Source organism: Pongo abelii, chromosome 15, assembly GCF_028885655.2.
Source record: "Pongo abelii isolate AG06213 chromosome 15, NHGRI_mPonAbe1-v2.0_pri, whole genome shotgun sequence".
Classification (NCBI taxonomy): Eukaryota; Metazoa; Chordata; class Mammalia; order Primates; family Hominidae; genus Pongo; species Pongo abelii.
In genome coordinates, this window is record NC_072000.2 from 62465863 (window position 1) to 62482915 (window position 17053).

The 17053-nt window shown below is 42.1% G+C and overlaps 2 protein-coding genes across 9 annotated transcripts in view; one reads left to right on the forward strand and one right to left on the reverse strand.

Annotated features, from left to right (window-relative positions):
• On the forward strand, positions 1–12517 carry TOMM20L (translocase of outer mitochondrial membrane 20 like). 2 transcript variants are annotated; one of them, XM_054530687.2, is made up of 5 exons: positions 1–257; positions 463–530; positions 6828–6909; positions 11135–11277; positions 12344–12517. In XM_054530687.2, exons 1-5 carry the CDS (start codon positions 122–124, stop codon positions 12395–12397), a joined length of 483 nt encoding a protein of 160 aa, XP_054386662.2. In that variant the 5' UTR covers positions 1–121; the 3' UTR covers positions 12398–12517. The 2 variants fall into 2 exon arrangements, with proteins under 2 accessions (XP_054386662.2, XP_002824843.4); XM_002824797.6 differs by having other exon boundaries at positions 2–257; positions 463–506.
• Positions 12462–17053, reverse strand: part of TIMM9 (translocase of inner mitochondrial membrane 9) — a 19121-nt gene continuing 14529 nt past the window's right edge. For all 7 annotated transcript variants that reach the window (XM_024231968.3, XM_024231969.3, XM_024231967.3 and 4 more), the window contains 3 exons: positions 15726–15790; positions 14655–14750; positions 12462–12983 (listed from right to left, as the gene is read on the reverse strand). In XM_024231968.3, coding sequence (XP_024087736.1) covers positions 12849–12983; positions 14655–14750; positions 15726–15764 — 270 coding nt within the window. In that variant the 5' untranslated portion in view covers positions 15765–15790 and the 3' untranslated portion in view covers positions 12462–12848. The remainder of the gene's footprint in view (positions 12984–14654; positions 14751–15725; positions 15791–17053) is intronic.

A 17053-nucleotide genomic window follows, 5' to 3' on the forward strand; every position in this document is an offset into this window, starting at 1 on the left:
GCGAGGCGTCAACGCGCCACCGGGTGCGCAGGAGGCCCCGAGGCCGGATGGGCCGCCCCGCCGACGCCCCCTGCCGGCCGGCCCGCGCCCAACGCTCGGCCTGTGGGACGCCCGCGGCCAGATGCCCTCCGTCCGCTTCCTCCTCGGCCTCTTGGCCGCCGCGGCGGCCTGTGGCGCCTTCGCCTTCCTGGGCTACTGTATTTACCTCGACCGGAAGCGGCGCGGGGACCCCGCGTTCAAGCGCCGCCTGCGGGACAGTGAGTGGGACCGAGGCGGAGGCGCGGCCGGGACGGGCAGCGCGGGCGGGCTGCCGGCCGGGAGGGCACCCCCAGTGAGAGGCCGGGCCGTGAACGCTGCAGCCTCTGCCGAAGGGCCAGCGGCGCCCGGGCAGGCAGGACCACTGGGCCCACGCCTGCCTCGGGACGGGCCTCCCAGCCAGCACGTGCCGTGTTGTGTTCGCAGAAAGAAGAGCCGAGCCTCAAAATGCTGAGGAGCGGGGCACGCAGGTGCAGTGCTTTCGATCCGCACAGGTAGCTTAGTAGACGCAGGTCCGGGCTCGCTGGGTTGCTTGGCTCCTGGCGGGCTTGGCAGCAGGTAGTTCCTCAGCCGCCCGTGCCCGGGAGGAGGCCTGCCCTCCCGCGCCACGCACCGCCTCAGGCCCAGTCACTCTCCTCTCACAAAAGGGAGGGAAGGAAGGAGGAAGAAGTTGGAGTTATAAAAAGGCAGCTGTAAAGCAAAACACTGTACAACGGGAACTTTTAACTGGAAGAAGGAAGAGGAGCCTTTTGCCCTGTCAGAGCCGCACAGGACACTTAAAAACCCAGGCTGGCCACGGTCACATGGCAGTAACTTCTAGATTGTTTTCCCGCAGGGCCTTTTTTGTAGCTCAGAAGCAGAAGGCATCTTCGTGTTTTCTAAATCTCTGCGGCAAAATTTGATTAGTCCCTTTTTGTTGTTTTTAAGAGGCGGGCCGGGCTTGGTGGCTCACGCCTGTAATCCCAGCACTTTGGGAGGCAAGGCGGGCAGATCACGTGAGGTCAGGAGTTTGAGACCAGCCTGGCCAACATGGTGAAAGCCTGTCTCTACTAAAAATACAAAAATTAGCCGGGAGTGGTGGCGTGTGCCTGTAGTCTCAGCTACTCGGGAGACTGAGGCAGGAGAATTGCTTGAGTCCGGGAGGTGGCAGCTGCAGCCTGGGCGACAGAGCAAGACACTGTCTATAAAAAAAGAAAGAGACAAGGGTGTTCCTATGTTGCCCAGGCTGAACTAGAACTCCTGGCCACAAGCAATCCGCAGTTGATGCTGGATGTTTACTTAGCTGAGATTGTTAGCCAGAGCACCTACACATGTCTGTGTGATCTGAGATTCTTCATTTGCGTGATGGGCTGTGTCCCAAGGGGCAAGCAAACACATATATGTATGTGTGTGTATATATATATATGTGTGTGTGCGTGTGTGTGTGTATAGAGAGAGAGAACGCACATGCATGTGAACTAGAACATGTGCCCATGTGGAAGAGCAGATGGTACCACTTCTGGCAACATTGAAGCCTACTCAATTTAAAGGGAGAGGAAATAGATTCTACCTCTCAACAGGGATAGCAAGGTTTTGAAAGCACTTGTGTGACCGGGAATATTGCGGTAGCCATTTTTGAAACATGCAGTTTTTCCGGAGACTTTGTAGCGGAAGTGGCATTGAACTGAGCCTGGAAGGATGATGAATTTGTGGCTTGGTTTCAGGGGAGAGGATACAGGATGGAGGAAACAGCATGTGCATAAAGATGCAAAGTGGGGCATCTGCCAAGCACATGCAGTAAACCAGTTTGGCAAAGGAGTCATACTGAGGAATAGTGGGTGGTAAGGTTGGAGAGCGAAAGTAGGGATTGAATTAGGGAAGGCTTGCTTTGAAGGCCAGGTTAAGGAATTGAGATTCAATGGAGGAATTACTGAAGATTTCTAAGCAGAAATTTTTTAAAAAGAAGCAAAGAAAGGCAGAAGAGAAATATTCTTAGATTGATGAGGCAGGAGTGTACTTAATGGATTGGAAGAGAAAACAAGCTATTGCAGCAATTTAGTTGAGAGGTAATAAAAATCCTGAACTATGGTGGTGGTAGTGCTAACTGGGAAGAATACAGTTCATGCCGACTGAGTAAAGGGTAATGGAGAGGCGGAGTCAAAGACACTTCTGGGGTTTCAAAATGGAATCACAGTAGAGAATAAAAGCCCATTTGACATAGTTAACTGGGTAGGGAGTGTCCAAAGAGCTGGACATGGGAATGGAGATACCTTCCCTGACTTGACTGGGACAGAGCCTCATACAGCTCCATGTCCCTCGTCATTGTCCATGGTTTCACTTGCACATTTGTGTAATTATTTGATTAATGCTTTCTGTTTATTATACTAAGCTCTGTGAGGGAAGACTTTGTTTTTTACTCTCCATTGTTTCCAGTGCCTAGAACAGAGTCTAGTGCGGTAGGTGCCCAGCAAATGTTTGTTGAATATTGTTGTTCATTGTAGGCAGAGGGAAACACCTTGTGCAGAGGCACAGAACATGAAATTGTAATACTCAAGGAGTATTATGGCCAGAGAGATAACTGAGGGTGAGTTTAGTGTCTTATTGTGGAGGACTTTGAATGCCAAACTGAAAAGTCAGGACATTTTTCTGTTGTGATGGATAACTAATGATGGTGACTTTATTTCAGAGAACAGACACAATTATTTTGGTTTTATTTTTTAAATAAGACAATTCTGGTTCCAGTGTGGAGAAAGGAAGTTGAAGACAGGAAAATCAGTCAATGGCAGTTCATATGGGAAATAATAAATGATTTATATTAATATAAATTAATTATATTTGAATTATAATCTAATTATATTCATATTAATTATGCCATAACTAAGTCATACTATAATTTATTGATATAAATCAATAATTATTAATAAATTGTTAATATTATTTCCCATACATGAAATAATAAATTATTTCAAGTGAGGAAGCAGCACAAGCAGGATTTTTCAAATGTTCTTTCATATAATTGTCACAACTCTATTCTAATTTTTTTTTTTTTTGACACAGGGTCTCACTCTGTTGCCCAGGCTGGAGTACAGTGGCAATGACCACAGCTCACTGCAGCCTCAACCCTTTTGGGGTTAGGTGATTCTCCCACCTCAGTCTCCTAAATAGCTGGGACTACAGGTGCATACCACCATGCCTGGCTACTTTTTGTACTTTTACAGAGATGGGTTTCACAACATTGCCCAGGCTGGTCTTGAACTCCTGAGCTCAAGCAGTCTGCCGGCCTTGGCCTCCTGAAGTGTTGGGACTACAGGAGGGAGCCACTGTGCCTGGCCTCTATTCTCATTTTACAGATGAATAAACCAAAGCAGAGAAAGAGTCTCTTCTCACCTTTTCTAGGGTCTTTCTTCCTCTCCTTCCCAGGACTTTCCCAAAGTATGGTCCATTGCTGCATTAGATTTACCTGGAGCATTTGTTAAAATATGGATTATTTGACCCTGATCCCAGCAATCCTGATCCAGTGGCCTGGGAAATTCTTACTGGCACAGTGACTGTCAGACTTTAGGATCCATAAGAATCACCTGAAGAGTTTGTTTAAAAATGCAAATTCCTGGGCCCTACTCCCAGAGATTGATTCAGTAGGTCTGGGTGGAGCCCAAGAAACTGCAGTTTTAACAGCTTCTTCAGGTGATGCTTTGTGAAACACGGGCCTTGGGTTCTGTATTCTTCCCCCACTCCCTAGAAGATCCTTCCCTTCTCCAAAAGTGATTTCAAATGTACTACTCTAGACCTGGTGTCCCAAGTTTCATCTGCCTACCAGACTCTGTCATCTGGACATTCTGTTGGCACCTCACCTTAGTGTGTCCCAGAGTAAATTCATCATCTCCCCCACCTTGCCACTGTGCCTACTCCTGTTTCCTTATGATGCTCCTGGTGTCACTAGCCTCCCTGCTATGACCCTGACTCATCTTGTTTAAATATCAACTTCATCCATCGTAAACAATGACCAATTCTTATTTTCAAATGCTCTATTGCATATATATATATATATATATATATATATATATATCTCCCACTTGTCTATTTCTGTTACTTCCCTGCAACTAAAGGATTTTATTACCTTTTACCCAAGTTATTGTAATAGTTTCCTAACTTGTCACCCTGCCTCTATTCTTATGCTGTCAGAGTAAATTTCTTCTAAATGGCAGCTCTGAATATGTAATTCCTTGCAGTAGCTCCCTCCTCTGCAGATTAAAGACCAGCTTTGCTGGGTGCAGTGGCTCACACCTGTAATCCCAGCACTTTGGGAGGCCGAGGTGATTGGATCACCTGAGGTCAGGAGTTCAAGACCAGTCTGGCCAACATGGTGAAACCCCATCTGTACTAAAAATGCAAAATTACCCAGGCATGGTGGCGCACGCCTATAGTCCCAGCTACCTGGGAGGCTGAAGAAAGAGAATCGTTTGAACGTGGGAGGCAGAGGTTGCAGTGAGCTGCAAGTTGCAGTGAGCCAAGATCACACCACTGCACTCCAGACTGGGCAACAGAGTGAGACTCAGTCTCCAAAAAAAAAAAAAGAAAAAAAAAAAACCAGCCTCAGCTTGGCGCTATGCCTTTGATGGGTGCCTGTTTCGATTGACTGCCTTATTTTCCTAGGGATTGGAAATAATATATGTAAAGTTCCTAGTTTATAGCTGGCCTTCAATAATGGTAATATTGTTGCTACATTTACCCTATTATGGCCGGTGCGGTGGCTCAGGACTGTAATCCCAGCACTTTGGGAGGCTGAGGTGGGTGGATCACGAGGTCAGGAGTTTGAGACCAGCTTGACCAACATGGTGAAACCCTGTCTCTACTAAAAATATAAAAATTGGCTGGGCATAGTGGCGTGCGCCTGTAATCCCAGCTACTCAGGAGGCTGAGGCAGGAGAATCACTTGAACCCGAGAGGCAGAGGTTGCAGTGAGCCGAGATTGCGCCACTGCACTCCAGCTTGGGCGACAAAGCAAGACTCTGTCTCAAAAAACAAACCAACATTTACCCTATCATAATCCAGCTAATTAAGTTCACTTGCTATGTTACCTGCAATTTTGCATTGCTTATACTTTCCTCATCAAACTTTCACTGAACCTCTCCACATCTCAAACACTATCTTTTCTGAGAAGCCTTTGACAGTTCTCCAACTAGATGTAACGTCTCTGTACTTTGAGCCCCAGAGGACATTGGACTTCTTGTTGTACCTACATGATCACTTTCCCTTTATTAGACTGTGGCTCCTTGGGGATGGGCACAGGGGTCTTGGTCTCCAATTCCTTCCAGCTTTTCCTTGAGTGTCCTGCCGTTGCCAGTGCTCACTAAACATCTATTGAGTAAAACCTCTGATGTTACTGATTATTAGTATATTTGATGATACAAGCTTAAAAGGTGACCCCTGGCTGGGCATGGTGGCTCACGCCTGTAATCCTAGCACTTTGGGTGGCTGAGGTGGGAGGATCACGAGGTCAGGAGATCGAGACCATCGTAGCTAACGAGGTGAAACCCCATCTCTACTAAATACAAAAATTAGCTGGGCGTGGTGATGGGCACCTATAGCCCCAGCTACTCAGGAGGCTGAGGCAGGAGAATGGCGTGAACTCAGGAGGCGGAGCTTGCAGTGAGCTGAGATTGCGCCACTGCACTCCAGTTTGGGTGACAGAGCAAGACTCTGTCTCAAAAAAAAAAAAAAAAAGTGACCCCTTTCCAGGCTCATTGCATTTTAAAAAGAAAATTATTGGGGGAAAACAAAAACGAAAACCGTACAGATTTGAAACATTGGAGCTGAAGTAACTGGCAGTGGAGTTGATATTTTGGGCTAGGGTTTACACAGTGTACCTTGAAAGACCAGCCCTAGGTGTAGTACCAATGATGATGCCATCTTGTGGCCATGGTCGCCTTCATGAACCAACCGCAGTAAACCAAAGCATCCTTCTGAACACTCACTCCCCTGCCAACCCCCCACCACGTCCTTTGTCCCTTTCCTTTTGAGGGCGTGAGTACAGAAGGCTTAGCATAGTTTTTTGTTTCCCTGATTAGAGTTACTGCTGCATGAACAGGTCTCACAACTAAAAGACCAAAATGACCTTGTAAGCCAGAGAAATTATGCAACCAAATCAACAAGCACTGTTAATATCCTGGGCAAGAAAATAATTTTGCAACATACAAAACTACCTTTGTTATATTAATTACAGTAGGATTTCTGCTATATGTGGCTGGGTAAAATATGGGATGAGAGTTATTTATTATAAGCATCTCAACCTAACAAATATGTCATGTTTTTTTAAATCACTTAAAATAATCCCATTTTAGAAAATTGGTTTAAATATTATAAAGAACAACTACATTTGTCATACTTTGGATTTAGAGACTAGGTTCAAGATGTCCTTTTTTTTTCTTTCTTTCTTTTTTGTGACAGAGTTTCGCTCTTGTTGTCCAGGCTAGAGTGCAATGGTGTGATCTTGGCCCATTGCAACCTCTGCCTCCCAGGTTCAAGCGATTCTCCTGCCTCAGCCTCCCGAGTAGCTGGGATTACAGGCATGCGCCACCACGCCTGGCTAATTTTGTATTTTTAGTAGAGACGGGGTTTCTCCGTGTTGGTCAGGCTGGTCTCGAACTCCCGACCTCAGGTGATCCGCCCACCTCGGCCTCCCAGTGTTGGGATTACAGGCGTGAGCCACCACATCCGGCCCAAGATGTCCTTTTTAAATAAAAAATAATTTGATCAGTAACCATATACCTTACATTCATTACTCATTGTTGAATATTTTATGAATATTTTAGTTGTGGGATCCAGCGAAGAATAAAAAGTTGCAAGAACTTTTCTTGCAAGAGGTACGGATGGGAGAACTTTGGTTATCTAGAGGTAAGAATGTAAATGTTCTTTTGTAAGTTACTTACGACAGCTTATACTTGAGAAATATTTATTGATTAGTATTTGTATGTCAAATAACTAGCTGGATGTGTTAGCCAACTTCCCTCATTAAAGAAAAACTATCCCAGCCTGTTCACTTCATCACACTGTACTCTTGCATTATGTTAGCATTTAGTGTTCAAGTCGTAGACTTGGAAGTGGGCAAACGGAGTAGCAAAGCCAAATACAAAAATACCTCATTTATTGTTATATAAAATTCTAAGTCAGTGAGTTTTCCAAGTGACTAAATGTTAAGAATAAAAACTTTTTGCCAGGTGTGGTGGCTCATACCTGTAATCCCAACACTTTGGGAGGCCAAGGCAAGAGGATTGCTTGAGGCCAACAGTTTAAGAACAGCCTGGGCAACAAAGCAAGACCCTGTCTCTACAAAAAACTTTAAAAATTAGTTGGGTACCATGGCATGTGCCTGTAGTCCCAGCTACTGAGAAGGCGGAGGTGAGAGCATCACTTGAGCCCAGGAGTTTGAGGTTGCAGTGAGCCATCATCTTGCCACTATATTCCAGCCTGGGAGACAGAGACTCTGTCTCAAGAAAACAAACAAAACAACTTTAAAAAATTCTAACTGCTTTATAAAAATGCTCCTGCTTTCTTAGAATATTCTTAATACTTATTTACTTTGTTGATAAATTAATTCCCTATGAATGTCCATTCTTTTACTGTGTTTAGTGGAGTGATGCCTGTCGGGGCTATCTTACACTTAATGGTCATATTTTGAGTTATAGTTTATTCCTACCGGCTGGGCACGGTGGCTCATGCCTGTAATCCCAGCACTTTGGGAGGCCGAGGCAGGCAGATCATGAGGTCAGGAGATCGAGACCATCCTGGCTAACACGGTGAAACCCTGTCTCTATTAAAAATACAAAAAATTAGCCAGGCATGGTGGCGGGCGCCTGCAGGTCCCAGTTACTTGGGAGGCTGAGGCAGGAGAATGGTATGAACCTGGGAGGCGGAGCTTGCAGTGAGCTGAGATCGCACCACTGCACTCCAGCCTGGGCGACAGAGCAAGACTCCGGCTCAAAAAATAAATAAATAAATAAATAAATAATTTATTCCTACCTAATTCCAGATGGATTTGAGAAAACTTCATAATATTGTCAGGCAAAATGATGGTAGATAATATTATTATTGTATAAATATTATAATCATAATGTCCTTATTCTGGTGTTAAACCCTGGAAAGGAAAATTTGTCTTGAGGCTTCTTAATTTAAGAAGTAACTGATGTTGCTGGATAAATCAGCATTACACCCATCAGTACAATGTATATATATTTTTTAAGTGTTGCAAACTCCCTTGCATATCACAGTGCCTGTACCTGTTTTTGCCTCTGTTTTTTTTTTTTTTTTTCCAAAAGGTTTTATTTTCCAATCTGTAAGCAGCATCCTCCAGGATTTATAAAAACAAAGAAGAAGTCAAAATCCTAGACAACTCACAGCAATGGCCGAGATTTTTATTCAGTGGCTTAAAACCATTATAAAGGTTTTGAGAAATGAAAAAGTTGCAGGCATTCAAAATCATTGCACGTTAATCACTGTAATTTGTATTTTAGTATTTTATTTAGTATTGGTCTTTGCTTTCAGATGGAGTAATTTTTGAAATGAACTAAAAATACATGCTAAATATTAATAATTTTTGCTTTTAGATGGAGTAATTTTTGAAATGGACTAAAAATACCTGCTAAATATTGATGACAAAATGTACAGTTACAACTGACTTAAATGATATAAACAGAAGTGACTTTACATAAACCTGTGAAGCTTATGTCTAAAGACCTTTATTTGCATAGGCCTCTAAGGCCCCCTAGCAATTTTTTTTTTTTTTGAGATGGAGTTTCACTCTTGTTGCCCAGGCTGGAGTGCAATGGTGCCATCTCAGCCCACTGCAACCTCTGCCTTCCAGGTTCAAGCAATTCTCCTGCCTCAGCCTCCCAAGTAGCTGGGATTACAGGCATGCACCACCACACTCAGCTAGTTTTGTATTCTTAGTAGACACAGGGTTTCACCATGTTGGTCAGGCTGGTCTCAAACTCCTGGCCTCAAGTGATCCACACGCCTTGGCCTCCCAAAGTGCTGGGATTACAGGCATGAGCCACCGCGCCCAGCCACCCCTAGTAATTTTGTACTCATAATTTTATATTCTTTTTTGTAAACAAGGGCCCTCAAATTGTGGGAAAGAAAGTTCTGAATTATAAGTCAAAAGAAAAAAGATAACGTATTTTATCACATTTTATTCCTATTTACTTTATGCTTAAGAGCTATGATGTAATAGTTTAATTAGATTTAGAGGTGATCTGAACACACGTTGCAAACTTGGGTTTTTAAATTTTTAACTGCGAAATTATTTAATAGCTTTTTTATTTTTGGGGGACAGTGTCTCACTCTGTCACCCAGGCTGGAGTGCAGTGGCATGATCTTGGCTCAGCTTTCCGGTTTCAAGCAATTCTCATGTCTCAGCCTCCCAAGTAGCTGGGATTATATAGGTGTGTGCCACCATGCCTGACTAATTTTTCCATTTTTAGTAGAGACTGGGTTTTGCCATGTTGGCCAGGCTGGTCTCGAACTGACCTCAAGTGATCCACCCTCCTCAGCCTCCCAAAGTGTTGGGATTACAGGCGTGAGCCACCACGCCCAGCCCCCAATAGTTCTTTACAGAAGTTTTATACTTCCATATTTTACTTATATTGCAGTTCTCGGTCTTGGCTGCTTATTCTTTAATTCTTCATCAAACCCCAAACCAATTAAATCAGAATCTATGGGGCTGGAACCCAGGTGTCAATATTTTTTAAAAAATCTCCCTAGGTTACTAAAACATTGAGAACCAACCAGTACAGTATTCTATCCAATGTGGCAATTTTTCACCCAGTTTTCTGCTGTCTTCTTAACTTTCTCCACTACCCTTTGCTACCACCCACAATTTTCGTCATTTTCTGTCAGGTAAAATATAGTTCTGTAGCCATCTCAATGGTGGCTATGTCTATATGAGACCATAGGGCCAATAATTTTGATTGAAATTTCTGAGTAGCTGGTGTGATTGAATTTATTGGTTGGTTGAATTATTTGACCAAATTGATTGTTTGGCAGTTAGCACCACCAATCTTGAGAACAGGCACTATTATATCTTATGTTGAAAATGTAAAATTAATGTATTTAAGTCAGGACATATCCCTATTGTTTAAGCTTAATACAAATCTTTGGAAAGCATTTTTTTCTGTCACGCACTCTTCTCTTCCTATGACCATGTATTTCAACTGATAAATGGAAAACTAGTTTCAGCTAATAAAAATCTATTATTATACTTACCTGTAGGGCCATATTTTATTTTCTACCTAGTTATATGAAGTATGTGAATATTTCAACTCCTGTGATTACTGAATACCTGAAGAGAGGCAGTACTCTAGTTTGAAGGGTCAGAAAATTAGATTATATTCCTAATGCTAGCATTAATCAGCATTGAAACTTTACATCATTTCACTGATCTTTGCCTCAGTTTCCTTAAAGTAAAACAAGGGAGTGAGATTAAAGTCATTCCATGTTCTAACTTAAACAGAAATGCTATGATTAATTTTCACTCTTCACATATTTTCATTTGTTGTTACTTCAAAGCCAATCATCCTAAAACTCATTTTAAAACTGTGCTTAGAAATCAAGAGTTCATAAATCTCTTATTTTTTTCCTCGGGGTATGTAATTCATGTTACACTAAATCTTGTTTCAACTCTTTGATAGTGAAATCTATTTTTTTTAAGTTCCATTTAGTTGGAACATCAGATGTTTCGTCTATAATATTTTATCAATCACACATGTAAAGATAACCTATCAGTTATTAATAAAAGCAGACAACTGCTTACAAAAAACCTCAGTATCCTCTTCCCTCCATACCCAAATTATAGAACACGAGCATTTCCAATGCAAGAGTGCACTTCTAAACAGTAAGATTATACTTGCTGTAATTTGGCTCAAAATTATTAATATTGCCGCTTCACCACTGTGAAGCTCAACATCTTCCCTCATATTTGTAGTCTACTCTTCACAAGACTTGTCTAAGTAGTCTTTAGTTTGATATGCTTTTAATTTTTAATGCTTGTTGCTTTCTTGGATTTGTAGAATGTCTGTTTTAAAGAACTTTAAAATTTTGCTCAAAACTTGTCATTCTGTTTCAGGAGAGCACAGAATGGGGGTTCAACACCTCGGCAATGCCCTTTTAGTGTGTGAGCAACCACGGGAACTTCTGAAAGTTTTCAAACACACACTCCCTCCCAAGGTATTTGAGATGCTGTTGCACAAAATTCCCCTTATTTGCCAGGTGAGCACATATTTAATTATCTTTGTGAAATGTACACAGTAAATAGCTATGTTATGCTTGACTACACAGAAATATCAAAGTATGTGTGTGAATTGCCCAAAATCTTAAATAAGTGAAATCTCTGAATTTTTGGCTCCTTTAACAGAAGCAAGCCTATTCTTCATGTTCCTTTGACTATAATAAATTGTATATTTTCTTGAGTATTATCCGTATTTCAACAGTTCAGTCTTAAAGCAGAACAATACTTCTACTTCCATTAACATACAAAACATAGAAATCACTTTGGTAAATTTAAACATACAGGCTAATTAGCATTCTCTTAAATATAGGTTTAAAATGGTATCAAATGAAATCCATTCATAAGCCAGTTGATTAGTAAGTTTTAGTCCACTTCCATTTTACTAAACTGCTTGGTATATGTATGCATCAACTAGAATTTCCTGCAAAAGCCTGGATTCATTTCAGGATTCATTAGCCAAAAGACATTAACTTTGGTTCACTTTTTATCATTGGCAAGCCTTGGAATCTATCATATTTGACTGTCAGCGTTTGAACAAAACACAAACATGAACTCCATTACAGTATAACAGTCAACTCTTAAACATTCCCAAACTAGGGCAGATGGGATTGTTTCCTGAAGATATATGAAAACATAGGTAAGATAAGAATATGTGGCCAGGCACGGTGGCTTACGCCTGTAATCCTAGCACTTTGGGAGGCTGAGGCAGGCGGATCACCTGAGGTCAGGAGTTCGAGACCAGCCTGGCCAACGTGGTGAAACCCCATTTCTACGAAAAATACAAAAGTTAGCTGGGCATGGTGGCACACACCTGTAATCCCAGCTACTTGAGAGGCTGAGGCAGGAGAATTGCTTGAACCTGGGAGGCAGAGGTTGCAGTGAGCCAAGATCGCGCCATTGCACTCCATCCTGGGTGACGAAAGCAAAACTCCGTCTCAAAAAAAAAAAAAATATATATATATGTAATGCCCACCCTGACACAAGGGAGGCAAGAAAAGGATCGTGCGTTGAAATGATTAGCAAGTAACTATTTTATGTATTCACCAGCAATTTGAGGCAGACATGAATGAACAGGAATGCTTGGAGGATGATCCTGATTGAAAAACATTTCAACGTATCCACAGTCCAGTGAGAATACTATGGTACCATACAGTATAAACAACTGTTCAGTGATATTTCCATTTATTTTACTTTTAGTAATAAAAATTTTTCTATCTCATACATGATTGAACACATAAGTTGCTTTAAAATTAACAGTCACAATTGAAGAAACAATGGTTTATTTTTCTAATCAAGTGACCAAGCTGCTGAATCATAAGGCCTCAACAAATGTTGCATCTTATTATTTCATTGAACAATAAGACCTTCTATTGTGATTATTCCTGGTAAATAGCAATTTTGTTTCTCCAGTGGTTTCCATTTGCCAAACAGTCATGACAGATGGTTTAACATGGTGGCTACTGCTTTCAGGGGATTCTATCAGATGAGTCCTCATTTCTAATAAAGCAGCTGTTGGCAATCTTTCATCAAAAGTTCATCCATCAGGACTTCTCTATCGTGGTTGGCCAAGGAGTCCTGCTTTGGCTGCCAGGGCTTCATTCTGCTGAATATGATATTCCTGAAATCTCATGGATATTCTTTGTGTCATTTTTAAATATTTCTGTAAGCAATGTTCTGAACAGGTGGTCTAGGAATGAAAAGGGAAGATCCAAGAGGCAACACAAAAATATGAATTTTTTAAAATGCATGTATTCTAAAACAATCAGTGGGGTAGTTTGCTTTTCTTTGAATATATCTGAGAATTAAACAGTACTAATTGGCAGCAACTGATTATAGCTTTTAATTGATACTTTCATCCACGGACAAGCATTAATATATATTGAATGCCTGCCAGTTTGTAGTCAGTAAGAGCAATGATAAGTCTCTGTTTTCAAGAAGCTTCTGGACTAGATTTTCTGCAAGTGTATTAAGTGAAAGCCCACATTCCTGTCTTCTTGTTTCGATTGTTAAAATGTAGACCCAGTAGTAACTTTTTATGAGAAACAGCATTCTTAATTCTCAACCTTTTACTTTTTGTTAATTTTATTTATTTATTTATTTATTTTTTGAGAGGGAGTCTCGCTCTGTCACCCAGGCTGGAGTGCAGTGGCGTGATCTCGGCTCACTGCAAGCTCCGCCTCCTGGGTTCACGCCACTCTCCTGCCTCAGCATCCCGAGTAGCTGGGACTACAGGTGCCTGCCACCATGCCTGGCTAATTTTTTGTATTTTTAGTAGAGACGGGGTTTCACTGTGTTAGCCAGGATGGTCTTGATCTCCTGACCTCGTGATCCGCCTGCCTCAGCCTCCCAATGTGCTGAAGTTCCACGCGTGAGCCACCGCGCCCGGCCTATTTATTTATTTTTTTGAGACAGGTTCTCTCTCCGTTGCCCAGGGTGGAGTGCAGTGGCTCACTATGGCCTCAACCTCCTGGGCTTAAGTGATCCTCCTACCTCAGCCCCTGGAGTAGCTGAGACTACAGGCACACACCACCATACCTGGCTAATTTTTCGTTTTATTTTTTAGTAGAGATGAGGGCTGGTGCTTTTTTGTTGTTGTTGTTGACAGGGTCTTGCGCTGTCACCCAGGCTAGAGTACAGTGGTGCAATCACAGCTCACTGCAGCCTCTGCCTCCCGGGCTCAGGTGACCCTCTCACCTCAGCTCCTGAGTAGCTGGGACCACAGGCATGTACCAACATGTCCAGCTAATTTTTTTTTGTATTTTTTTGTAAAGACAGGGTTTCACCATGTTGCTGAGGCTGGTTTCGAACTCCTGGGCTCAAGTGATCCACCTGCCTTGGCCTCCCAACGTGCTGGGAGTTCAAAGTTACGGTGAGTTATGATTATGTCATTGCACTCCAGCCTGGGTAACAGAGCGAGACTCTGTCTTAAAAAAAAAAGTTAAGACTTCTAATAGGATGAGGTTTTCAATATGAGCCACCAAAGTCAAGCTTTGCTTTTTCCAAAGCCAACCAGAATTCCCAGGGCCATACAGAAAGGCTGTGCCAAGTTTCTCTAGGTAGGCCATCTTGGCTGAAAGCTAATTAGTAAGAATCTTTGTTGTGAAAACAGTAACTCAGCAGCTGCAGGCATCTTCTCTAAAATGGTCTGACTTGGTACAATGTAACTGTCATATTAAATTTGGCACCGTTAAACTCAATGCCGTGGTTCAGTGGCTGCTTCAGTTTCTTCCAAGCAATGGAACATAAAAGGTAGTCTAAATTCCTGTAATAAGTAGGAACAAGTGAAATGCTTAAGGGGATCCTACTTATAGTGTTTATGACAGGCTTGGAGAATTTTAGTGAGTAACACTTTTCATACCTCTTCAGGTTTTACTTCTCTTGTTGTGAAGTCTTTAACACAGTCCAAAAAGCAGGTCTCTGTAAGTTTATTGTAGGTCCCCAGAAATTCCTTAAACTACAAACAAACCAGAATGTTCTTTAGTATTTGGTTTTTAAAACAAAGATGCTTTGAAACTTAAATTACTGGTATTTTAAGACAAAATTTAGACAAAATATACTATAACACTTGAAATCATAGTTATTATGCTGACTTAAATGGGTACAGCATGATCTACAGAATAGTTTTATTTTCTAGTTGAATATTTAATTTTTCCTTGATTATCAGTCAGATGAAAAATATATATGCTTGGCCGGGCGCGGTAGCTCATGCCTGTAATCCCAGCACTTTGGGAGGCCGAGGTGGGCGGATTACCTGAGGTCAGGAGTTTAAGACCAGCCTGGCCAGCATGGCGAAACCCTGTCTCTAATAAAAATACAAAAATTAGCCAGGCGTGGGTGGCGCATGCCTGTAATCCCAGCTACTCAGGAGGCTGAGGCAGGAGAATTGCTTGGGCCCGGGAGATGGAGGTTGCAGTGAACCAAGATCGTGCCACTGTACTCCAGCCTGGCCAACAAAGCGAGACTGTCTCAAAAAAAAAAAAAAAAAAGAACAAGAAAAATACATACACTTTATAACATTTAATATCCATTTTGGAAATGAAACAATTGTTTTGTGAAACCACTGACATGGTTTTTTTTTTTGAGATGGAGTCTTGCTCTGTCACCAAGGCTGGAGTGCAATGGCACAATCTCGGCTCACTGCAGCCTCTGCCTCCTGGGTCAAGCAATTCCCGTGCCTCAGCCTCCCACGTAGCTGGGACTAGAGGTGTGCGCCAGCACGCTCAGCTAGTTTTTGTATTTTTAGGAGACGGAGTTTCACCATGTTGGCTAGGCTGGTCTTGAACTCCTGACTTCAAGTGATCCACCCACCTGGGCCTCCCAATGTGCTGGGATTACAGATGTGAGCCACTGCACCCAGCCTGACATGGTGGCATTAGTAGCACCTTACATTTTTTTGCAAAATCTTTTCCCCTTAATTAGAATACCTTACCTGTTTTATCTGATCAGATTCTGGTATTTGTGCAGCCATATTCTTCTGGTACCTTTATTAGTCACCTAATTTAAAAATTCAAAACAAGTTTGTCAATCTATAAACAAATGTTTTTAGTCTAACTGAAGAGTTAGGGAATCACTGCTCATATTTTATAAATCTGTGTATGTAATTGTATGCCACCACCCCCAATTTCTCAGATCATTAATGACCATAGAACCTTACAGTTGAGAATTAGATTTTCTTTTTTTTTTTGAGACGGAGTCTCACTCTGTCACCAGGCTGGAGCGCAGTGGTGCAATCTCGGCTCACTGCAACCTCTGCCTCCGGGTTCAAGCAATTCTCCTGCCTCAGCCTCCCGAGTAGCTGGGACCACAGGCGCATACCACCATGCCCAGCTAATTTTTGTATTTTTAGTAGAGATGGGGTTTCACCATGTTGGCCAGGATGGTCTCGATCTCTTAACTTCGTGATCCGCCTGCCTCGGCTTCCCAAAGTGCTGGGATTACAGGCATTAGCCACCGCGCCCGGCCAGAGAATTCGATTTTCTAATGCTAGTTTGGGACTCAAAGGCCCTGTCTATCAAAATCTCCAGTTTTAAGATAGTTTGCTCTGCTACCTTGCTAAGCTACTTAAAGCCCCATTCCTAGGAGGGTTATAAAGGAAACCAAGACGGTGAGGTTTGGGTTTAAAAAAATAATTAAAAAAAGCTAGGTGTGGTGGCTCACGCCTGTAATCCCCGCACTTTGGGAGGCCGAGGCATGTGATCACTTGAGGTCAGGAGTTCAAAACCAGCCTGGCCAACATAGTGAAACCCTATCACTACAAAAAATACAAAAATTGGCCAGATGTGGTGTCATGTGCCTGTGGTCCCAGCTACTTGGGAAGCTGAGGCAGGAGAATCACTTGAACTCGGGACGTTGAGGTTACAGTGAGCCAAGATCACGCCACTGCACTCGAGCCTGGGCGACAAAGTGAGACTCCATCTCAAATAATAATAATAATAATAATAATAATAACAAAAATAAAGGAAATCAAGAGATTTTTGCTGTTTTCCTGAAATTACTTAACTATTCCACTAGTCACCAATTTGCTTATTTTAAATTTTTTACTATTATACTTAATCGAATACATCAAAAATATAAAAAATTTTAACATTTCAATATGCAATCAACATAAAAAGTATTAATAAGACATTTTACGTTCCTTTTCTGGTAGTAAGTCTTTGATTTTGGTAAGCATTTTACACTTATACCACATCTCAATTTGAATGCTAAATTTTCATCAGAAATACTTGGCCTGTATTTAGATTTAATAAAATCTATTGT

What these genes read in the sequence shown, in the direction of transcription:
- TOMM20L (XM_054530687.2), top strand. Translation starts at nt 122, where the DNA reads ATGCCCTCCGTCCGCTTCCTCCTCGGCCTCTTGGCCGCCGCGGCGGCC. An exon ending in CAAGCGCCGCCTGCGGGACA is followed by an intron (nt 258 to 462) that starts GTGAGTGGGACC and finishes TTGTGTTCGCAG; the next exon opens with AAAGAAGAGCCGAGCCTCAA. An exon ending in AGTGCTTTCGATCCGCACAG is followed by an intron (nt 531 to 6,827) that starts GTAGCTTAGTAG and finishes TGAATATTTTAG; the next exon opens with TTGTGGGATCCAGCGAAGAA.